This window comes from Populus nigra, chromosome 1, assembly GCF_951802175.1.
Source record: "Populus nigra chromosome 1, ddPopNigr1.1, whole genome shotgun sequence".
In the NCBI taxonomy this organism is placed as follows: domain Eukaryota; kingdom Viridiplantae; phylum Streptophyta; class Magnoliopsida; order Malpighiales; family Salicaceae; genus Populus; species Populus nigra.
The window spans coordinates 43395683-43421065 of NC_084852.1; the positions used below are offsets into that span (position 1 = coordinate 43395683).

The 25383-nt window shown below is 31.6% G+C and overlaps 2 protein-coding genes across 3 annotated transcripts; both read right to left on the bottom strand.

The window, feature by feature from the left end:
- Window positions 1-7326: 7326 nt before the first annotated feature.
- LOC133679533 (probable LRR receptor-like serine/threonine-protein kinase At1g56140) lies at window positions 7327-15761 on the bottom strand. The gene is made up of 24 exons (XM_062102154.1): window positions 15572-15761; window positions 13635-13818; window positions 13439-13510; window positions 13288-13359; window positions 13098-13169; window positions 12845-12916; window positions 12665-12736; window positions 12488-12559; window positions 12302-12373; window positions 12126-12197; window positions 11973-12047; window positions 11803-11874; window positions 11614-11679; window positions 11298-11360; window positions 11071-11115; window positions 10860-10921; window positions 10257-10639; window positions 9978-10173; window positions 9724-9885; window positions 9224-9342; window positions 8866-9076; window positions 8386-8617; window positions 8063-8213; window positions 7327-7960 (listed from the first exon to the last, which is right to left on the bottom strand). The coding sequence occupies exons 1-24, from the start codon at window positions 15699-15701 to the stop codon at window positions 7562-7564; spliced, it is 3126 nt and encodes a 1041-aa protein (XP_061958138.1). The 5' UTR covers window positions 15702-15761; the 3' UTR covers window positions 7327-7561.
- A 4276-nt stretch (window positions 15762-20037) lies between these two features.
- On the bottom strand, window positions 20038-24568 carry LOC133699858 (uncharacterized). 2 transcript variants are annotated; one of them, XM_062123366.1, is made up of 7 exons: window positions 24391-24568; window positions 23394-23511; window positions 23183-23298; window positions 22655-22738; window positions 22379-22468; window positions 20938-20994; window positions 20038-20372 (listed from the first exon to the last, which is right to left on the bottom strand). In XM_062123366.1, exons 2-7 carry the CDS (start codon window positions 23500-23502, stop codon window positions 20139-20141), a joined length of 690 nt encoding a protein of 229 aa, XP_061979350.1. In that variant the 5' UTR covers window positions 23503-23511; window positions 24391-24568; the 3' UTR covers window positions 20038-20138. The 2 variants fall into 2 exon arrangements, with proteins under 2 accessions (XP_061979350.1, XP_061979343.1); XM_062123359.1 differs by having other exon boundaries at window positions 23183-23301; window positions 24391-24566.
- Between the last annotated feature and the right edge of the window lie 815 nt (window positions 24569-25383).

A 25383-nucleotide genomic window follows, 5' to 3' on the forward strand; every position in this document is an offset into this window, starting at 1 on the left:
CTATTTTTTCTTCAACCCAGCTCGGTTCCAACCTCGAGTCGGCCAGACCGGGTTTTAAAACTATGGTTATAAAATATTTTAAAAAGTACTGAGTATGTAGGCTTCTTCAAAGTGTTTTTTTAACATAAAAAATCAAAGTATAAATTGAAAAGCCTATATGGGCATCTAATTAAATGAATTGATAATTATCTATGTAAATAAAAAAAAGATCGTTAATAATAACCAAGAAAAAAACAAAAGAAAATCATAGATGAATGAAGATCAAGATATTCATTCACATAAAATAACACATTCACTAGATTATGTTTATTGAACTTATTTATTTAAATCAATAAAACATAAATCCACAACCCCAAAAACTCGTGACTTAAAAGATAAATACAAATGAAATTGATTGAATAAATTCACGCCACAAATAATATAACGCAAGGTCGAACAAATCAACAATATTATTTAAAAATAAATATTTTTTATTTTAAAAAATAAACTTCATTTGTATAGAAAAACATTATAGATGAATTAGATTAATATCTTGAAAAATCAAATGGAAACAAAACAACTAAAAAAAAATTGTATTCAAAAAAGCATGTAAAATGGTGGCCTAGGTCATGACACCGATAAAACCCATAGAAAAAACTTGATTATAATCACAAAAATATTATTAAAAAAACTAACGCAAAATGATAAGATCATACAAAGCTAAATCCCCAACAAATTAAATATCAAAAGATGAAATTATGAATCAAAATCAATTACACAAAAAGTTCTAAAAAAATAAAGGTAAAAAAAATTAATTAGAGGGATACAAATTTTCAATTGGAGGGTTAAATTGAATTGAAAAATAACTTTAATAAAAGGAAAAACAAATCAAAAGAATAAGGGTCAAACTAAAAAAAATAAAACAACAAAAAAAATTGGTTGAATGATGAAATTAAAAGTAAAAAAAACTTCAACAAAAGTGCTAAACAAAAAAACTAAATGTATAAAAAAAATAAGTACATAAATGAAAAATAAAACATATGATAAATTGCAATTTAAGGACTAAATTGAAAGAAAAAAAATTATATAAAAGGAATAAGAATAAAATATGAAATTAAAAGGAGCACTCAAATTAAAAAAAAAACGCATAAGAAATTGTAATTGAAGGACTAAATTGAAAAGAAAAAATCTTGTATAGATGGAAAACGAACAAAATAAAAAATTAAGAGAATGAAGACTAAAATTGAAAAGTGAGAAACGAAGAGGAAAATGTTGTACATTATCTGTCAGGATAGAGAAAAGAATGAGGCAAAATATCAAACGACCAGTGGCGACAATTTGACCACTATAAGTTGTCACGCACCACACCACACGAAAAAGGACATGGTGGAGCATCAATGGAGACAATGGAAGGCCGGTTTTGGACACCAGGTAACAACACACCCATCGTGTGCCTGTTGCAGATGCCACCCACTCACTAGTGCATGTTGAACACGTGCCAACAACTTTTCTCCTTAAATTTTTTTTAAAAAAATACAAAAATACTAAAATGTCCCCCATGACTCTAGTAATTACACAAAATACTCATGTGAAAGTACAAAAATATTGCCAAATGCAAAGCTTATCTTTAGTTTTTTTCGAAGTTAAAGATATACTTTCACTGTACACATATATTTGAAAACCCTGAAAAACTCTTATTCAGCAGCCTAATAATTTTTTAACCATGGGGCAAATAAATACTTTTCATGTTAAGAAGCTTATAGCAATTCAAAAAAGACTTTGGCCAACAATTTTAAATTTTATTAACTGTGGGAGTAAAAGCATATTTTTACTGTGCTGAAATTTTTAAAAAGATACAAACACCCTCATAGAATCTTTTAGTGACCAATGGGCCAATGAAAAGGAGTAAAACATCACTGCCCTTAAGGCTTCATCTTTTTCCACTTAAGGGCAACATGGTAATTTTACTTTAGTAATCCATAATAATGTGTCTTGAGCTATAGTTAAACTCCGACGGGTTTAGAGTTTTTGTTAATAAACTCATTTATGGTCTTAAATTGGCATTGAATTAATTAAAAGAATGAAAATCAACCTGATTTTCAAAAACTTCCTAAGTCCCGATCTCGATCTACTTTTTTTAAAAGGACACATGTTGACATCAATATCGATTATTTTTTTTGCCAAAATCAAGCCAATCGATAACTTTATCTGTCATCTCTCAAACCTAAAGACTAAAAATGAATAAAATGAAGTTTTAGACCAAAAATAAAATTTTAAAAACTAAAGGGATTGAAAATGAATCCAAAAAAAAAAATAGATGGACCAAAGTGAACTTTTTCATAACAATTTCTTATTAACCACTTGGTTTCTCTATGTTCTTTTTTTTTTTTGTAATTAAGTCTTTGTATAGCAAATTATAAGAAATTTTTCATTAGTTTAGACATGATGCAATGCAAGAGGGAAAAATATTTCATGATCAAAACAAAAAGATTGGCAATGCTCCAATCCACTATGAAATTCAAGAAAATATATAGTGTTTGTACAATGAATTTGATATAGTGAAAAAAACCACAGGTCTTATTAGATATGTGGCATGTGCTACGTTGTAGTCTAGGTCAAATTATTCCTAACATAATAAAAAATACTCAGATGATAATAACATTTCTAAAGGAGCATGAAAAATCTAGAACCTTAGTCATTGATTCTAATGGGTTCAATGATTTTTGTTAATTTAATAATATGACTAAAACGTCTGATGAATTACTAGAAAAAAAAATGTTTGCCAATATAATAAAAAGATACCCTTTAAATACTTTTAAAATGTCACAACGATCTTATTCGATAATAAAGCGAATCTTTAATGGGAACGAGATAATCTCATAAAAAGAAAATAAAAGAAATTTAAAGCTTAATTATCAGCAAAGCAAACGTCGAAGAACAATCTAGAAAAAAAATAAATTTTAAAAAGGATAAAAAAACATGACTTGTGTCAGCATGTCAAATTCAAGGTCTCGTCATGAGACCAGGAAAACTCCACCCGTAAAAAATTAAACAAAACAATAAAGGTCAAATCTCAAATAATCTAAATGATGAAAATCAAGAAGGGAAAAAAAATTAATTTAAAAAACATTGAAAAAAAACACAAGTCAACCTATGTCAACTCAACTAACCCGTGACTCGGCATATGAAATTGGGATAAACCCACAATAAGAAAAGTGGATAAAATTACAAAGCTCAAGGCCTAATAATCTAATTTTGAATGATAAAATTGAAAAAATAATTAATTTTTTTTAAAAAAAATAGATTAAAAAAACTGAAGTTAAATTGGGCTAATAATTTCATCATTAAAAAAAACCAAAGTTAAATTAACAAAAACACAAGTCAACTCATCTTAACTCAACTAACTCGTGACTCGGCATATGAAATTGGGATAAACGCATAATAAGAAAAGTGGATAAAATTACAAAGCTCAAGGCCTAATAATCTAATTTTGAATGATGAAATTGAAAAAACAATCAATTTTTTTTTAAAACAATAAATTAAAAAAAACAAAGTTAAATTGGGCTAATATTTAAAATTCATAACCCGAGTCATGATACCAAGATTACCTTATAGAAGGCATACAAGAAAAAATCACGAAGCAAAATTCTTAATCATCCAAATTTTAAAAAAAAAAAAAACAAAACAATGAGGACAAAATTTGGTATAAAAACTAAATGAAAAAAAGGGACTAGAATAAAAAATAAAATAAATAAAAATCAATCAAAAGAATAAGGACCAAATTGAAAATAAAAATTAAATGGAATAAAATCATGAGTGATGAAATTGAAGAAAAATCAAGAAAATGAAAAAAACAGCAATTTAAAGAATAAAATTCAAATTAGATATAAAAATCAAATCAAATCAAATGTCAAATGATAAAATTTAAATAAAAAATCAACTTCAAAAAAGCATTAAAAGCAAAACAAATAGTAATTAAAAGAACAATGATAAAATTTGATACAATTATAAATTAACAGGGCACATTTGATTTTTAAAAGTGTTGACATGAAATCTGAGGCAAAGAGAGAGAAAAAAGGAGGGAAAAGAAAAAAGATCCATTGGATCCCTACCGCTTCTCTATCATGCACACACGCCTGACCACGCGGAAAAGGATGTCATGACAATTCCAACATCATCGCAAAATATAACGTTTGACTGTTGAGAGGTGTTGCATGCATTGTCCAAAAGCGCATGCGTACCACGCGTTAGCCATTATTATTTTTCAATTATATTTATATTTATTAAAAGATCGAATTTTGCCTCATTTAAATTGATTATAGCTAAAAAAAACTTATCATGAAAAGATAAAAATACCCTTGGATGTCAGTTTTAATGTTTTTTTACTTTGAATGGCAATTTAGTCATTATATTTTGCAACCAAAGTGGTAAAAGACCAAAAAGCCCATGGACCCTATTTTTATTTTTATTTTGCTTTTAAGGATATTTTAGTCATTTAATTGCGCATAAAAAATATAAAAAGACCAATTTATCTTCAATCAATATAATAATAACAAATGAACCATATGAAAAGATTATTTTGATCCCAATAAATAGTTAAATGATTTTGTTTAGGAAGAGCAAAACTCATTTTTCATAATGGACCCTATTGGATTTCGAAGATACTCGAATACACTTTACTTTTGTTTAAGGTTTCTTGTTGAAATACCATAAAAAAAATTACATTTTAAAAGTTTATGATTATAAGAGAGCAATGTTAATACACAAGTTAGAGAATGATAATGGTAAAGTAGCAATTACAATTGATATGTAGACTTCCAACTATTAAAAAAGAGGGTTCATGGTTATTACAATATACTCCATTTATGATAAATGGAAATTACAAAGTTAATATATGTTGTTAGTAGCTTTTACAATTACTTATTATGCATATTTAATATTTTATTTGATTTAGGTTTGTTTATGTGTCATGCCCACACACAAAAAAGTGCCAGCTAAAGTTTTGGTTGAGTCCTTGATGGATTGGAATGTTAATACTAACTTGTCAACTATTACATTGGATAATTGCTCAACTAATGATGCATTGATATCTAATTTGAAAGATAAATTACAAGTTAGTTCATTGATATTAAACGATGATTTTATTCATATGAGGTGTTGTACTCATCAAGTTTGTTAAAATTATGAGTTGACTCTTAAAATCTTATGATTTTACAAGTCAACATGTATATAACGTGTTAAATCAAGTTAAAACTCGAAATCGGTCAAACTCGGTTAAAATCGGTAAAATCGGACCGCTTTTACGAGTTTGACCGATTTCGATTTTTAACCTGCAAAAGTTAAAAAATTTACTACCTCCCTGTCCGAGTCCCCTGACACTCCACTACATAGTCCCCACTCCCTAGACTAACACCAGCATTAAAGGATCTTGGGTATGGGAAAGCCTTATACTGTATTTTAGGCCAGAAAGGCATGATTGAAGGATCGAAACCATAGGAAGACAGAGGTAGATGGTAAGGAATCAAAGGAGTAAAATAAGAGATGGAAATACTTATATAGAGAGAAATACTATGTTTTAGACAAACCATTTGTTAATTATACAAAGAGACGACAAAGACTCAAAGAGAACTTGAAATACATGTCTTGCTTGGTGGGATATTTGGACATTATTTCTAGGACTTGTTACTAACATAAAAAATGTGCAAGGTGAGGTGGCATGAGATTAAATTGATGTTATTTTGTATGTTTTTTTTCTCGTTGTCACGGGTTCACGATATTGGTCTTTGTTAATTTTTTTTGAAGTTGGTGATATACCTTAGAATGTTGTATCATTTCACTAGTTGCCTGCAGTATGTTTCAAGACCTGTCTTCTATAAAATGTTCTGAAACTTTATCAATAAAACATAGTTGTTCAATCTTATTTTTTTTCTTTTCGTATTTTTAAGTTATTTAAACCATGTATGAATTTTTATTTGAATTATGTATTTTAAGGTGTTTGAATGTTTGCATTGTTTATTTCACTTTTATTTTAATTGTGTTATATTATTATTTACTACTTGACTGAAATTGTCATTATATAAATAGTTAAAATATTTTTCTTATGATTTTATGATTTTACGATTCGAGTTTACGATCCAAGTTTATATTATATATTTCATGTCATGTCAAAAAATCGTTTTTGACAACCTTGGTACTCATATTTTGAGCTTGATAGTGAAACATGGGATGAAACTAATTAAGAGTGGGATTGAGAAAACTAGAGAGAGTGTACTTTATTGGACAAGTCCATCCAAAAAAAAGGAAAATTTTCAGGAAAATTCTTATCATGTTTGTTCATATAACTAAAAGCTTTGTTCTTGATTGTTCAACAAGGTGGAATGCAACATATTTGATGTTTAGAATGCTTTGATTTATAAAGATGTATTTTCTCAATTTAAGCAACGAGAAACCCAATATAATAATCTTTCAAGTGAATCTAATTGGGAGTTTGCAAGTTTAATTTGTGATTGGTAGAAGATATCTTATAAGGTCACATTTTTTTTTTCAAGAACAAAGTATCATACAACTAATTAATGGGCTTCTTGTCATAATACTTTTCCAAAATTTGTTTGATTAGATTAGCATTGCAAAATTAGGCTTCTTATCATAATACTTTCTTTCATCCAAATAGTATATAATTGATGTTTCAAATACAATTAGTTCATCAAAGATTTGGACACATAAAAAGTTTTCAACTTTTTCCACAATCTAGTAGTTATAGTTTCCTTAACAACTTCTCTCAAAACCTTATCGAACAAACAAAGCTGAATAGCATTATACGAACATTCTATGAGATTTTATTTTTCCTCGTCATCCATTTTCTTAGGCAAATTATCTATACATTTTAGTGTCTTAAATAAACCTCATTGAACTAGCAAAGCACATATTAACATGCCATGGATTGAAGTCATTCTTACCATTAAACTTATCTACATCAAACTTCATTGTTAATGTTATTTTTATTGTCATTATAAAAGCCAACTAATAATTATATAAGTTTTGATACCAGTTTGTTGCAGAAAACCTTGAATCTTAAACTAATTAACAAGTAGAGAAATATAAATGAACCACAATGCATTGCACAATAAGTCATAACAAATTTATATGGTTTAGCATCTTAGACCTACTTCATAGGAGAGATGATCATAGAAATTCATTATAAGAAAATAAAAGATAAAATGATGTCACACAAAATTACTATTTTATCGAAGATCTTAAAGTAACCCTAAAACTTATATTTTCTCTATTCTTTCTGGTCATCAAAATGTAGAGAATGGAGACACTTACAAATAAGTAGTAACCCTAAAATATGACAACTTTAAGATTTTATATATAGACTAATTACATGAATATTTATTTTCTCATTTTAACCTATAATTAAAGACCAACCCAACTTCTCATTTGATGTGTGTCCTTTTTAAGAATTTTGTACAAATGTTTTGAGTATAAAGCTTTCATGTCTGGAATAATCATACAACTGCCTAGAAATAGACACATGAAGTGTGACTCTATACGGCTGGATATTGTAGCATTAACTAGCCTTTCACCTTCCATCCCCAATGAGGTCACTGAGCCTTGGTTCAGTGATATTTAGTGGAGAGTGCATTTGATCACCTCGTGGAATAAGATCAATTGGATTGTGATTCTGGCTCTTGCTAACTTCGGATGAAGTGGATGCTTGAGTATTTTCAGTCGAAAAGGTGCCAGTTATATCCTTAAAATCCCAATCAGTCAAGTAGCTTGGCTTTGATGTAACAGCACTCACTTCAATATCTCCAGTAAGCATTGCTACAACTCTTGACATTGTTGGCCTCATAGCTGGTGACCCTTGAGTGCACAGGAGAGCTACTCCTACAACTCGAAGAGCTTCATTTTCATCGAATTCTGTTACACTTGGATCCATCAGCTCTAAACTTCGCCCACTTTCATGCAATTTCCACGCCTAGAAACATTATACCGTCAATTCACTTTGAGAAGGACTGATTTCATTAACAAGGGTAAATAGGCAAGTAAAAAAAAAGTATACAAAGTTTTTTTCTTTTACCCATTCGAGAAGATAGACCCTTTCTTCATCCAGACTAGAATCAGAATTTGCTCTCCCACTCAGGATCTCCAGAGCAACCACACCAAAACCAAAAACATCAGCCTTCTCTGTCAGATGTCCACGCATTGCATACTCCGGTGCCAAATAGCCTCTACAAGAAAATTAATTTGCGTGGTGAGAAGGTTTATTGCAAGAATCCCTTCAAATAATCTCCATTGATTTTACATGTGGCTTCTGAACGCTGCGCTTTGGTATTGACTATAGCTTGGTTCATAATCAGCAAATTAAGAATGATTTAAGGACATGGTTGGAGGAGGTCTTACATGGTTCCTGCAACTCGAGTGCTGATGTGAGTTTTCTTGTCATCATAGAGTATTGCCAATCCAAAATCTGATATTTTGGGGAAGAGGTTTGCATCAAGCAAAATGTTACTGGCCTTGACATCTCTATGTACAATCCTTGGCCTTGACTCCTCATGGAGATAAGCTAACCCTCTAGCAGTTCCCAGGCATATATTGAGGCGGGTTGGCCAATCAAGATGCATGCCATCTTTTCCTGCATAAGTAGGAGATGCAAGCTTAGTACATAAACCATTCCATTACCAAAATGAAGCCTGAAAGCTGAACATGTATCTTATTGAAGTACAGTGATTTGTCCAGCCAAGATGCAAGCCTTTTCTATTCACATTCTTCAGCAACCAAAAGTAAATCCTGTCTATTTCGATCCTCTAGATGAGTGTAGAGAATCAAGTTTCTATGGCTACTTAGTAAGGGAAATATGCAAGCATTTGGGCATCTTCATACCAAAGAGTGTCTTATCAAGGCTTTTGTTTTCGAGGTATTCATAAACGAGGAGGCGTCTATTTCCTTCAATGCAGCATCCATACAATTTCACAAGATTGCGATGTTGAACTGCCGATATGGTTGCGATCTCCGTCACAAATTGATTTGTTCCCTGGTTAGATGCTACTGAAAGCTTCTTTACAGCAACTTCTCTCCCATCAGAAAGCATACCCTAAAAAGTACCAGAATTTAGTAACGTAAAGCATAATTTGATTTGTTCCCATCAGAAAGCATACCTTGTCCTAGGTAAACAGAAAAATCTTGAACCTCCAGCTTATCTTGTTCATAAAATGTAGAGTAATTGTCTTGCGTTTCTTACCTTGTACACAGGTCCATATCCTCCTTCCCCTAGCTTATTTGAAGGGCTGAAGTCTTCGGTAGCAGTCCTCAACTGGGAATAACTAAAAGTGTTTGGTCTAGGACCCATCCCAAGCAACACTGCAGATTTAAGCAAGAAAAAATTAAGTCATTAGTTTAGGATACCTTTCTTTATATAACATAATTTGTACAGATCATGTTAACTTAATATATAAAGTTCTAGACAGGAAATGGTGAAGCATCCAAGCAGAGTTAACCTCCTCCAAAGAAATTACACCCGGATTCAAGGCATAAAATCATTTTCTGTTTAAGGAAAATTTGAAGGTCCTTGGTTGTGTACCAGGATCAAGTACATCTTCACTCATATGAGAGAGTTGAAGGCTTGAGGAGAGCTTCTGCTCACTATTGGAATCATCACACTTCACCAATTCCAGAATCGATGAGGTTTGGATTGGACAAACTATAATAAGTACAAGTTGTCTGATTATTAGATGGTCTTACCTTCCTCATCTTCGCTGTCTTTTTTCAACCTGATGTAAAGAAGTACAAATATCAGGATCAAGCTCACAACTCCAACAGAAATGGAAACACCAACAATCACCCCCGTCCTGCTCTTCTCTTTTCGAGTACTGGATGGTATCCCACTAACATTTGGTGTAAAATCTGTGCAGTAAATTCAGTTAGCAATGGCAGTGAGAACCAGAGAAGCACAATCTGAACATACTAAGTTTGATTAGTAAGTTAAGACATGTTACCTGGAACAACATTGAGGGCTGAAATGATTGGTCCGTAGTAGCCTTGTACAGGGTTACAGCACGTACCCTTACCAGCCCAAAACAGGTGAATTTCAAGATGATTTTCTGACACAGTAGCGTTAAAAGTCTTTGTAATTGCTCTGTCGACCCCACCTGCCTCCATTGATATGTCAAAGTCCTTCAATTCGAGGTTTCCCTAAGAAACATATGAACACACAAAATGGAATTTTAATTATAGAAATTTGTACAACATGCATTTTGGTTTTAAACCTTTTTTACCTGAATATAGATATCAAAAACACGTCGTGCTAAACTATCCCAGGTTTGTGAGCTTCGAGCTGCAAATCTAGTTTCTGCAAATAACAGATTTATAGTGTAAGGCCCATTCTGGAGACCTAGGCCATAGTACCTAAGTGAGCCAGGAGATATCCTTGAAGTCTGATAGAGCTCTGGGGTGTTGGTGCCGGTAACTTGTTTCAGGTTATTTTCAACATAACTAGGATTTTCTCTATCAGCGTACAAGCCTGCATTGCTCACCGCCCATTTCTCAGTGCTAGTTAAATTGAATGATGCTGCACTGATAGATGAATTTTCAGCTTCATAAACTGTGCCGTCAGCAGTTCTCATCATTGGACCCCCACACTTGATTGAGAAATCTGCATCTGCAACAGATGACAAGATAGAACTGAAATCAATGATTCGCTTCCAAATTGTTGAAGCATGAAGCCATTGTCACCTTTATATGAAACTAATTCCTGGAAGTCTAGACATGCTAGACAAAACTAGGATGATTACTGGCAGGGTCTAGGAAGGCGCATTTCATATTGAATCAGACAATGAAAAGTTCTTGTAGGAACTAAATTGCTGAATGAAGAAGCTTACAGAGTGGAGGATTCCGATTGCATGGGAAATTTCTCTGTAGACAGTTCAATCCTGGCAGAACGCTACATGGGAAAACATTTATTGCTTATCAGAATGGGAAACTAAGAAAGAAGGAAAGGACTGGTTCCAAATACAGGATCAATATTGCACCAGTTTTGCTTGATGTGCACCCTGTTAATTATAAGGGCTTTGAAAATACATATCACTTCACCTTATATTTGAGCTGTCAAAAGTGAAGTTGTTGGCCACTAAATTCCTGCATAGTTTCACAAAGGTTACTGGCAAATATGTGCTGTAAAACTCAGTAAAGACTCATGATGACAGAATAAGGCGATATTGATTTCTACGAGGTAGTTCATTTATTTGGTGTTCAAAACGTAGTGTTAAACTCAGAAAACAAAGATACGTGAAGAAAGCGTCATGGTTTGGGACACGTACAATTGTATATTTGAGGTTACCCATGAAGGAAAAGTCCCTGACAGATAATTGTAAGACAAATCTCTGCAAATAAAATTATATAAGCGGGGGTTAGTAGGCGCATGATAACAAATGAGTTCGGATAAAATTAGATTCTGACTTAATTCAGATACAAAAAAGAAGGAAATAAAGATCAAAAGGGTTTCAGGATATAGTCCAATAAAATAATGGTGTCACGATATGATCTAACATTGCTTCAGAAGTTGTTATGTAATCGCTGCTTGGGCAGTGCCAACAGATGCAATGTATAGTAGTATTCTTTGGTACGAGGACTTACATTGTCTGAAGTTTACTGCTCTTCTGGTTAGGAAGGGTTCCGATTAGACTATTGTTTCCAAGAAACCTGGCCATTGCAATAGTATGGGAAGAGAATAGAAAGAGAAAGTAACAAAGTGAAGAGTTCAGCAAGAGTGTCAGAACAGCAAAAAAATGATCAAAGCACTTCTGAAGGTTTAGTGATATTTACAAGTATTGGAGAGAACTCATAGTAAATAAAGCACTTGGAACTTGGCCTGTTAAATTGTTGAAACTTAAATCCCTGAAAAATTGATGAAAAAATTACATAAGAAACACACGGGTGCAAGTAGATTTCAAGGGTGGCTTTGGCCTTTTAAGCTAAATGTATCTAGAACTTACAGTCTATCTAGAGTCTGGAATATTTCTCCAATATCAGATGGAATACTACCACTAATCAATGCATTCCTCAGAGTCCTTCGGAGAAGATAATCGAGAAATTAGTGCATATTTGGATGCATATAAAAATAAGGAATAGACTAGTCAACTACTTACAAGTCGGTCAAGCTCTTCAAGTTCTTGATAAAATCAAGAGTAGAGCTCACATTGCTTAAATCGCTGATTCGCCTGTACAGTAATGTGCATTTACACATTACTGAAACTAATTTTCTTTTGCATGTGGACAAACATATGAAAGACAGAGAGTTATAAATAAATAAATAAAAACTCACAGAGAGTTCAGTGAGGTCAGGTTGGAGAAACTGGATGGTATAGGACCTTCAAAAGAATTCCCTTGAAATCTCCTGCAGGAACATTCCATAAACCAATCAAACAAATCATTCTTCCCTGTAGCTGTAAACATACTACTGCAGTGCTGTGTCTAACAAATGCAAATATCAGAAGATTTTATGGCTTACAATGATGTCAGCCCTATCCAGTTGCCAATAAAGTCAGGTATGTTGCCTGTGAAAGCAGCATCTGAAGCCGAACTGAACATAAACAAGCCAAGCGAAGGTGAGCCATGCTGGGGTACACTAACCTTGGATTTGAAGATGAACAAACTGCTATAAACTTATAGGATGTGATTTCCTTACAAGATTCTCATTCTTTGAAGGTTAACAAATGTTGAGGGAATTTCACCACCCAATCCACAACTATTCACATAACTGCAAAACAAACAGATATCAAAATCCTGTATTTAACTACATACGGTACAAATACTTACAGAAAGGAGGTCTTTGGTTACATTACAGGGAACACGTGCTACAACTTACAGTTCCTCAAGATTGACAAGTTGACCCAGCTCTGGAGGGAGTGTTCCTGAGAAATTATTTATACCAATAGACCTGTTGAACATGTAACAAATAAGGCTTGTTTAGAAGATTATCATCCAAATACGATTGCCTATGTGCTTAAAACCTGTACAATACTTCATCTTGTAATCTGTCCATAAATTAAGACCAGAATGAGGATATATGCTGATAATTTATTCCACGACGTAAAATTTGATTGAAAAGCAAATCCTACAGCAAGGTTAGCTCCTTTAGATTTCCAAGCTCCTTAGGAATGGTCCCAGAAAACGCATTATGCGCAATTGACCTAGTCACATGAAAAAAAGTAAGGTCAATGAGCTGTCGAGGTTCAATTTTTTTTCTTTTTATGTAACAGAAGTGTGTCAGTTGTAATAAAATGTTCTGGAAAGAACTTCTTTACTTACAAACTCTGCAATGCAGTTAAATTTCCAATAAATGCAGGCAATGGACCAGTGAAGTAATTTTGATCAATTTTCCTGCAAAATTCCTTCAACTATATAAGCAAGAAGCATAGAATCTTTCAACAAAAATTTAATAATTTGGGTGTTTCCTTACAGAAGGGTAAGATACTTCAAAGCCGTAATTACTTCTGGAATCTCCCCTCTTTTGTTCAAAGCATACACTCTCCTGAAAATAGTTCAAAAGTTATACGTAGACTAAAACATAGACCAAACAAATGCCAACTGCCCTAAAATTAATGAGGGCTCATGCGAAAAATCGAAATTCTTTAGAGAGAGAGAGAGAGGGATACAGTTGAGTAATGTGACATGTTGCACTATTATTGTAGGTACAGACACATTTGATGGCAGGGTTGTTGGCAGGGTCTTCAAAGGCGGTGTCGTTAATGGCAGATCCACTGCATGGCTCTCCACTTAAGTTCCATAATCCCACAGCTTGCGTGTCCCATTGTTCAAATAATGAGTTCAATGCACTCACTGTCTCACCATCACAAAACAACTTTCATAATTAGTTTTAACTAAGGCTGTTAAAAAACAAAAACTAAAAAATTAATTAAGAGAAAATTAACAAAAAAAAATAACTGAAAAAACTTGGAAAAAAAATCAAATGAAGCAATGAAAAAATCAAAAAATCTTTTAATAAGGTTCTGTTTTGATTTTGATTTTAAAAAAGTGACGTTGTATCAAAATTCGACTTCAAATTAAAGGCTCAAGAGATCGAACGAACAAGTATTACAAAAATTGTATGAAGGGATTCATTACTCCACCAATCAGGGGCGGAGCAAGAAGAAAAAAGTAAGAAGAACCAAATTAAAAGAAATATTTTAAAAAGAATAAAATTTTAATTATTTTACAAAGAGGCTGGGAAAAATTTCCTTGCAGAGATCCGGGCCCTGTCAGCCTCCCCTGGTTCCGCCACTGCCACCAACCAATGACATAGTTTTTTTATTTTCTGATGATCATGGGTGGACTTCCTAATCTTTAAGTACATATATATCACTTTATCTTAAGTTATCTAAACGAATCTTTGAAAAAATCCAAGGGCTGCGTAACATATGTAATTACTTACCCCACTTCAAGTTAGATTAACGGGTTTATTATTAAGAAATTGATCAAACTTTTGAATCGCCATAGCAAAGGTTGGAAGTAGAAAAGTCAATTACTTACATTCAAAGTTTGATTATAAAAAAAAAAAAAAAAACATGTGTATTAGTTGACTGTCTGCATGGATTATATGAAAATTCCGAGGTGATATATGATTGTAAGAAGAGAAAAAACCTCCAAGGTGATGAAATTACAGTCGAGGATTTCTAATTTCAAAATACCCCATCAAAAATATATGTGTGTGTGCGCGCTTCAAGTGGGCATTGATTGTGACCCCCCACACATATCCAGCTAAGCCATCGGTATGCGGTATGGACACGAGTGAAAAAAATATTATATCTTTTTCGCTACCAACTTTGGAGTGGGGCGGCTGAGGGGTTTTTTTTATTTAAAAACACAATAAATTATTATATTTTTTATTTTTAAAAATTTTATTTTTAACGCCAACTGGACGCAATGATATAATAATAATAATAAAATATTAATTAAAAAAAAAACAGCACCAAACTGTTATTTAGCTACTTTTGTACGTGTAATCATAACATGCATTGAAAAATTAACAAAAACATCATCAAACACATACATAGGTAGCATTTTTTTAGTTTTAATCTCCTACTAAAAAGGCAAAATTCTAATCTCCATGAAATATGGATGAAAACATACCAAGAAAGAAAAGTAAGAGTTTCAGTCAGATTTTACATATGATATATACTTTGCCTTAAGACTATAACCCAGCTTAATTTTAAGAATGTTAAAACAAGATAAGAAAAAACGTACGTATTTTAATTATTAAAATCATTTGAAGCTAATTAAGAGCTATATATATATTTCTTGTATATAAATCTCCGATCTGTAGTTTGTTTTTTTTTTTTTTTATCAACCAAACTGCATACCTTAGTTTCTCGCGGTGAGAAAATAAATTTCTGTCACCCACCCTCATAGCTAAAACCAATGAAACCCCGTATACGCGAAGATTGCAAGAGTAAAAAGAAAGGAAAGAAGATGCAAGAAAGATGGATATTTATGGAAGCAAATTCACATGGATTATTTTGGAACCATTTGCCCCTCGTGAGGATTATTTAACTCTTGTACTGCAGAATTCAGGAGATCTGAGAGAGATACGTACCTTCAGATGGATCAGTAGTGGCGTTTTGAGCGTTGGACAAGTGAAAGACTGAAAGAAGGATGAACAAGTGAAGACAGCAGGAGTAGATAGCGAAGACTGAAGAATGGAGCAGCTTTACACTCCATCCCATCTCTCTCTCTCTGGGAAAAGGAATGCCTCGTCCCTTTAGAGTTTAGAGCTGTAGTTAAAATGAAATGAAAGGCTTGTCTTTAAATACATACAAAGAGAGCGATAGAAGTCTTTTGGATGCACTGTTCTCAATTTTGGTTAGTTGGTGAGGCCATTTCCTTCTTTTTCCGTCTTGCGAAGTTACAACCGTTAAAAAAAATACCCGCAACTTATTTTCAAGTACAAGATGGTCATAACCTGAAGGTCAACTCACTTCCCATCCAACACAAACTCCAGGGACTCATCCAATATTAAAAAAAAACTAAAACTGCTCTGTTTTTTACTTTATAAGTTCATAGTAAAACGGTAAGTAATTTTTTCTAATCGTTTTTTTTTCTTTTTTTTCTTTTTTTTTCCCATTTTTATTTATTTATTTATTTTTGGTTTTCTATGCTTTATGGGGTTTTTTTTTTCTTTTTTCTTTGTGTATTTTTCTTTTAATGAATTTTTTTTATTTAATTTAGTTTGTTAACGTTAATTTTTTTATTTAGTTATCAAATTTTCATAACACGGATTCCGGGTTTGAAGGGTTAACCTGATTTGACGAGTTAACCCGAATTTTTTTTTTTTTAATTAATAACATATACTAAAACTGTTCAGTGTTTCACTGTGCAGTCCACAGTGAAACGCTAAATTGTTTTTTTATTATTATTATTTTTTGTTTTATTTATTTATTTTTTTTGCTTTTTATGCCTTTATGGGATTTTTTTTTTTGCTTTTTTTCTTTGTGTTTTTTTTCTTTTAATGAAATTTTTTGTTTATTTTAGTTTGTTAATGTTTTTTTTTGTTATCAGACTTTCATGACACGGATCCCGGGTTTGACGAGTTAACCTGATTTGACAAGTTAACCTGGATTTTTTTTTCTTTTTAATTAATAATATATACTAAAACTGTTCAGTATTTCACTATATAGTTCACAGTGAAACGCTACATTTTTATTTTTATTTTTATTTTTATTTTTATTTATTTATTTATTTATTGCTTTTTATGCCTTTATGGGTTTTTTTTTTGCTTTTTTTCTTTTAATGATTTTTTTTGTTTATTTTAGTTTGTTAATGTTATTTTTTTTAGTTATCAGACTTTCATGACACAGATCCTGGGTTTGATGAGTTAACCTGGATTTTTCTTTTGCTTTTTTTAAAGTTTGACGAGTTAACCCGGAATTTGTTTTTTGCTTTTTTTTCTTTTTAATTATTTTTTTCGTTTAATTTAGTTTTTTGATGTTAAATTTCTTTCTATTTAATTGTCAGACTTTCTTGCCACATATCCCGGGCTTGACGGGTTAACCCGTCAAATTTTTTTTCTGTTTAGTTATCAAACTTTCATGACACGAATCCCAGGTTTGAAGGATTAATCTGATTTGAAGGGTTAACCTAGTTAATTCAGATTTTTTTTTCTTTTTCTTCATTAGTTTTTTTCTTTCTGTTGGTTTTCTTTTCTTTTTTTAATTAATCTATTTAATTATCACACTTTTATGACACGACCTCGCAGCCAGATCCACATTCAAGACTCTTGGGTCCGGTGTTGTAGCCAGACTCACTTAAACTTGAGTCATGTAAGTTTAATATTATTATTAATATTATAAATATTACTTTTGAGTCAAGCGTTGCAGCTAAACCAAAAGCTCTTGGACATATCTTAGCAAAAAGACCCAACACTCTTAAATCTTAGCCTTTTTTATATTTTTTATGAAAGAAAAAAAATTAACCCGTGGCGTATGCTTTTTTTTCTCTCTTTTTCTTTTTAAGCCTTTTACTGTGGATTGCATAATACAGTTCACAGTGAAAAAGCTGATGCCTTTAGTTTTTTTTTGTCTTTTTTTTAATTATTTTTTTAATTTAGTTTCTTAATATTAAATTTTTTTTTCTATTTAATTATCAGATTTTCATGACATGGATCCCAGTTTCGACATTAATCTTTTTTTTAATTTATTTTATTAATAATAAATCATTTTTCTATTTAGTTATCACACTTTCATGACATGAATTCCAGGTTTGATGAGTTAACCTGGTTTGGCGGGTTAACCGGGTTGATTCAGATTTTTTTTTTCTCATTAGTTTTGTTCTTTCGATTTCATCTTTTAATATTGTATGCAGTCCATAGTGAAAAAGCTAAAGCCTTTAATTTTTATTTTTTTCTTTTTTTTATGCATTTCATTGTGGACTGCACAGTGCAGTCTACAGTAAAAAGATTGATGCCTTCTTTTTTTCTTTTTAATTAATTATTTAATTTAGTTTGTTATTATTAAATTTTTTTCTATTTAGTTATCAGAATTTCATGACACGGATCTCAGGTTTGACCGGTTAACCCAGTTAATTTAGATTTTTTTTTCTTTTTCTTCATTAGTTTTTTTCTTCTTATAAGTTTTTTTTCTTTTATTGTTTCTTTTTATTTAATATTTTTTTATTTAATTTAGTTCATCAATATTAAATTTTTTTCTATTTAGTTATCGACTAATGCCTTTAGTTTTTCTTTTTTTCTTCTTTTTTTTTTGCTGTTTTTATGCCTTTAATTGTAGACTGCACACTGTAGTCCACAGTGAAAAAGCTGATGTCTTTTTGTTTGTTTTTTTTCTTTTTTAATTAATTTTTTTCATTTAATTTAGTTTGTTAATGTTCAATTTTTTTTCTATTTAATTATCAAATTTTCATGACACGGATCCCGAGTTTGACGGGTTAACCCAGTTAATTTTGTGTTAACCCGTCAATTTTTTTTCTATTTAGTTATCAAACTTTCACGACATGAATCCAAGGTTTGACGGGTTAATCCAGTTAATTCAGATATTTTTTCTTTTTCTTCATTAATTTTTTCCTTCGTTTTGGTTTTTTTTTCTTTTTAATTTATTTATTTAATTATCATACTTTTATTATATGACTTTGCAGCTAGACCCACATCCAAGATTATTGGGTCTGATATTGCAGTCAGACCCACTTAAACTTGAGTCATGCAAGTTTAATATTATTATTAATATTATAAATATTACTCTTGGATCAGACGTTGCAGCCACACACAAGACTCTTGGGTGTAGCTTTGCAAAAAGACCTAATACTTTTAGATCTTAACTTTTTTTGATATTTTTTATGCAAAAACCATTGACCCGCGGCATCGTGCGGGTAATGTAACCAGTATTAACTAATCAGTGAAATGGTCGAAAATATCAAATATTTTAAATTACATTTATTAGTCCTTTTTTTTAATGTTTTTTAACGTCGAGCTGTATCCGAAAGCTTTGCTACTGCCGGATTTAACAGCTGAGTAGTGGTAATTTTTTAAAATATTTTTTATTTATAAATATATTAAAATAATTTTTTTATTTTTTTAAAATTTTTTTAGCATTAAAATACCAAAACTATCTAAAACAAACATTAATCTATAAAAAATTAATTTTTTATAAAATTCCGATTGCTTTGCTCGTGATCGTAGATAATTAGTTCACGAATAAGCATTTGAAGACGCTCTAATATGGCTGCTCAGACTTCGTACACTGCAACCGTGTAATACGAAGACTGCCGCTCGTCTTCCCACCTAATGAACGAAGAAGCATCTGCAGACGCTCAAATTTGAAAAGTCTTTCTGGGACAGTTTTCTTTTTAAGATAGCCTCTTGAATATGCGTTCCGACTTTTCCATTTATTGGACAGTGTATGAAACTTGGTTTAAAACATTTTCAAAGGTCTTTGTATCTGACAGATATGTGCAGTGGATAAGAGTCTGGTCAGCTATGTGGGGCCTATCCTAATAACACCCACTGGATTCTCAACACCTTATGTTGAGAATGCATGAGTTGGGGCCCAATCTATAAGCTCAGATCACATTCGCCTCATGATGATGCATCAGTAATCCAAAGATGACCATTAGCTCGACGGGCTACACAAGGAAGAGTTTTGTTTTTGGGTTGAAAATACTTTTCGTTTTAAAATATATTAAATTATATATTTTTAGATTATTTTAATAAATTTAATATATTAATGTTAAAAATAATAAAATTTAAAAATATTATTTTAATGCACGCATAAATAGTGTTTGTGTGGGTTTGATATTGTAAAACACTCTTAAAAAATATAACCTATTAAAAAAGTTGTAAAATAAATATTTAGATGTAAAATAAATAAAATACAGTTTTACATGACTAAAAAACAAACTGTTTTTACTTTTATAAAAAATCTATTATAAAAACAAAAAATATTTCGTAACTTAGGTTTTAGCATTGCTTCATCAACTCTACGGAATAGAAAAGGGGCTGTGTTGGTATATCTCAAATGATACAAACAGCATACAAATGATCAAGGTGGGGGAAAGGAAATCAAAAGGACTAATGGTAGCCAGTGAATATTGACCATAAATGAATGAATGTGTCGAAATCTTACAATCAACAAAAAAAAATTATGTGTTAGCATGCCTCAGTCATAATCCTCAGCGTAGTGATAATCATCCTCTTCATTTTCAAAATACATATCATTGTAGTAGTCATTGTTGCCGGCATCAGTCTCTCCATAATCATGTTCGTGCTCGTCATTTTCTTCACTAGCACCAGAACTGTGTCCTTCAGGGATGGAGTTCTCGTCCACCTGCTGTGAGTCAGCATAATTGGCATTAGAGTCTTTGCTGTCTTCTACCTTTCCAGGAACCTCCTCCTGTGATCATACAGCATATATTAACTTACGACCATTAGGAATAGAATCTTTGAAGAAAATAAAAGCCCTCAAAGTATGAAAAAGCGGAAATAATTCAAACCAAGCATTGATGGTAACAAAAAAAGAAACCCACCAATGTCACAATCATACACTGCAGATGAATAACATGGTTCTATAGTTTGCATGATAGGTGCAGGTTCAATTTGCAGAGAGTATTAAGTCAACTTTCTCCCTTAGAAGGTGGTTATTTAACTCAACATGTCTTAGAGTTCATTTACTTAAAATATCACTCCTGTATTATTTTTGTGAATCGAAATGTCATTTATACTAATAAAATGATGCAAATGAAGTGCTCCTGCAAGGTTTAATGAAATTTTGTCCCCGATAATAAGTTGATAACAACTAGCTCTATGTCACCGATCCCTATGTTAAGTTTTTCAAGATATACAGAGAGAGCAGCTTCCTTTTTTTTCTTTGTTCTTATTTTTTGTTCTTTTCTTCCGAGGAAACATAAAGTGGGGAAATTCATCCAGAAAAAAAAAAAAAGGGAAGTAGAGAAACGTACAGGCTCATCATCCAATAGCTTCTTCAAGACATCATAGTTGATTTTCGAACTCGATCTCTGGAAAGACCAAACAAAACAAAACGTTAGTATCCAAAAACACAAGAAGTTACTAAGAGGGCCACAAATTCTCGCATGATGGGCAAAGATTTAACATTAAAGCTGTTGGGAAGAAAACTTGAAAACGTGAAAACCATAAAGTTTTCAAATCGATTCTGACTTGTAGAAAAACCTAATAAGCATAAAATGCTTATTTTGAATAATCGTGGGGGAAAAAAAAGAAGAAACATGATTGCTTTGAGGATAAAACTGGAAGATAGCAGAATTAAAATAGATACCCCAAGAGTAATTCATCTGCGCTTCGTTCGCATCGTACCAAATTTTTTTTTAACCATGAGAAAAAAGTGCATGCATTGTTAGCAATATATTTTCTATTTACTTAATTATGAACTCAAAATTTAATTTTATGTATATAATTTTTTTCTTTTTTCAAATAACAAGAGAATGACATCTTATCTCGATCAACTTGAACTTATCTATCAAACCACGATTTCAGTTCTTTCAAATAATTTTTATTTAATTACACAACAATAAAAAAAATACAAGCTATTTGAAAAAAATAGCATAAATTTTTTAAAAAAACAATGGTGGGTTGTAAAAAGCACTTGTTAATAGATTGTTTGTTAATAGATTGTTATTATTCAAAATCAAAGTAAGAATTGAATCATATTTCATAAAATAACATTTAAAATATATTCTTATTTAATTTAAGAATTTAATAAATTAATATTTTAATAATATTTTAAATTAATTAATTTTTTAAAAAAATAAATTTAAATTAATGAAAAACCAAACAAAAAAATAAATAAAAACATATCAAGCACGAGAACATGGTCTAAATTAAAAAGCCTAAGTACACCTGGGCTAGAAGCCTAGGCCTGTGCTTGGACTGTTTTTATTTGTATCAAGTGAATAAAATGTCATCTACTCTTTTTTTTAGACAACAGGTCATCTCTTTTGCCTAGACTCCAGTCACCAAAAAGATTAATGTACAAATTTTTCACTAAAAATTCTTTTTTCAAACTATTTTCACCAAAAACATTATCTCAAATCACCATTAAAACCAATATAAACCACACGACAAACCCAAAATGACTTAAAAAAATGAAAAACAACCAAATCCAAAAAATCAAAACCAGACCCGATATGCCTATCTCGCCGTGTTTTTAAAGAAAAATCATCATTATCTTTTAATTTAGTATTTTTACTATAATTTTGAATCTACTTTCATCTAATTAGACAGTAAGAGGATTTAATTGAAAAAAAAAGGAAAAAAAAAAGCTATGTGCTTCACTGTTAATATGAATACTGAAGCACCATGTGAAAGTCCTGATTTTTTAGTTTTTTAAGTTAATTCATCTTTCCACCAAGTGTTTATTCTTACCGTCTTATTCTCTGTCTGGCCAGCAATTTTAATGGCTTTCTTAGAAGGTGTTCTTTTCTTTACCTTTCTAGCTCCTTTCAGTTGTTTCCCCTGCCAATAAAGCTCCAAGATAGAGAATATCAAAAACTGAAGCTGGTAGCCACACAAGAATAGTGGTAGGCCAGGCATTCCTTTGATAGAAACAATATATCTTCAACAGCTTCTAAAATGGACGTGAGCCAAGATATCTACAGATTGCATAACTTGAAATGGCTGAAATCACAGGGAAGAGATTACCTTCAAATATTTCTTGTTCATCATTTCCCAAAGGGTTCTTTTGAATTCCATCTCTTTCTCATTGTGAAGAAGGTATCCAGCAATCTACGAGCCATTTGGAACTTGGTCAACATCCCAAGTTGAGCATGACATTAGAGGAAAAAAAATCTACAATTTTAATTTATGACAGAGCTTGGTGAAAGAACTTGATATACTACTTTAATACACATGTCTTTATAGGTAGGAGAAAGCAACATCAAATGGAAGTTGGATCGGTTGTATGTTAGGGATACAAGACCTAAGTAAACAAGGCATTCAAGCCAGAGGAATAGCTTTTCATATTGGCAGTTTTCTACGTTGGCATAAGCTGGATGGGCTTACAAGAGACGCATCAAAGAAAACAATAATTTTGTAACATTAAAGTTCTTTCAATCAGGTGGCACATCCAAGTTCCTTTATGGGAATTAAACCAGCCTCATTACCCTTTTGTTTACATCATTCGGAAGATTGAGCTCCTATAGCAATTTTAAAAAATGAAATATTGCATACCTCAGCATCATCGATGTCACTAAGATCTTCTGAGTCATTAGCAGCTGCAGTACTCCTCGATTGATTTCTCTGTAACCAATTAGAGGCATTCTCCACATTTAGGTGGAAAACAGAAGCTACTGAACCATTGGAACAGCAATTTGATCAATATAGATCCAAAAAAGCTGAATTTCCACCTTTCAGAACAAATAAATAAAAAGGCTTCCCTTACCTTTACTTCTTTTAAACTTCCCAGTTCTCTTGGACTGTCCCAATGCTGAGGCTCCACCTTTGATGGAATTTAGACACGTCTTGGAAGAAGATTTTACTTCTTTCTCCATCTAAAAAACCTGAGAAACCATAATAAGACATTGTATAACGCACATTCCTCCATCCTATTCTGCACAAACCAAGTTAACTTTACAGAACAATTTCACCATTTTGCAGAAAAAACAGATAAACCAACAAAAATAGTCTTAAGGCAACAACTTGACAGCTAAATAGCATCCTCATTTACACATGTTCAAAAATTTCATCATGTAATAGAAACCAAAGCTAGGAGGACCGTCATTCGTCCATGAAATAAAAACATATGCAAGTAATGTGGATTAGTACACTTATCTCACCAGAAGAAAGAAGATTATCACCCCTCATTTTCCACCGAAATTGTACTAAAATCTTATAAAAGCCAGAGTAACAAAATAGCAATTTAAAAGCAAATGAAAAATGTCTAACAGGAAACCTGCCCATGAGGCAATAATTACATTACAAATAAATTTATGATTCATCAATAAGCAGGGGGTTTAAATGGGCACATTGACTTGTATGTGGAGACAAAATACAAAGACAGACGCAACTGATGGGAAACGCATGTGAGATCCACAAGCACAAGCACATGGATTAACAATGAAATCTGAACAGAACGACATCATTTTTTATTTAACCCGAAATCAACACTGTATATAGCAATCACAACCTCACTCTAAAAATAAAATAAAATAATTCTTCCATTCTACTTTATCACTTATGTTCTTTCATTAGATGATGATGATGATGATTGTTATTATTATTATTTACCAGAAACCAATCAAGAAATTGAAAAAATCATCTCATGAATAAAAACAGCAGCATAGATAAATCAATCAATAATGACAACCAAAACAAAGACTGTACAAACAAAATTATTAAATGAAAAAGGAGAAGAAGAAGAAGAAGAAAACAGGGCATACCGTTAGAGAGCATGGGAGAGATGGGTTCTGGAAGAGAAAAAAAGGGGGGGCAGGAAGAGAAACGGAAAGCCGAGATCGTTAAAAGACGATGAATCTCAGGTCTTGGAAGCGTTTTCAAAATTTACGAGTTGTTGCGCGGCTACTTTTATTCTGAAGCCAAGCGAGTCGGTTTGCTTGCCGCTTGTGTTCTATAAGGGTTCTGTGGATGGGTTTTCATTGGAAAGAATCAAGCCCGTCAAATAAAACTACTCGGCCCAGATAAATGGAGTGGATTGAATTAGAAAACCACCTCCAAGTCTGCCCACCCCAAAAAAAAATATGATTAAATCCTTGAATCTAATTTGTAGATCCAGTACTTTGTCATTTGCTATAAATTATATTATTAACTATTAACTATAAATCTAAAATTCGTGAGTTTATTATGTAAAATGCATTGTGAATACTTTCTTATAGTATTGTTGATGAATTGTTTATAATATATTTTTTTTTATTGTTCTTCCTTATTTTTTAGCCCCTATTAAACTAAATTGTAGGCCGCTTGTAAAGGGAGGATGGAATTAAAAGATAAAAAACTCAAGTAAAAAAACACAAAGGAAATGAATGGCTTTAACAAAGTTTGAATAAAATACTTATTGTCACCTTCATACTTTTTGAAATTCAAGGATAAAATCAATTTTGATCACAAATTATTTTTTTTTGTTCGTAGTTTGAGAGAGGTAAAAGAAAGTCACTAAAATCCGGCATTAAAAAGAATAAATTTTTGTTGGCACCAATTCCGATCATAAAAATAATCAATATTGGTGTCAAATTTATTCATTTGATGAAGAGAGTTTACGTTAGGTTTTTCTTAATCTTGAAATTGCATAAAAACATATTTGAGCTCAATAAAAAATTTTATTTCGAGTTTGAGATGGTTTTTTAGGGTATTTTAGGCCATTAATAGATTTATTAAGTTTCCTGGAGTGTTTTCTAGGGTTTTTAGGTTAAAAAAGG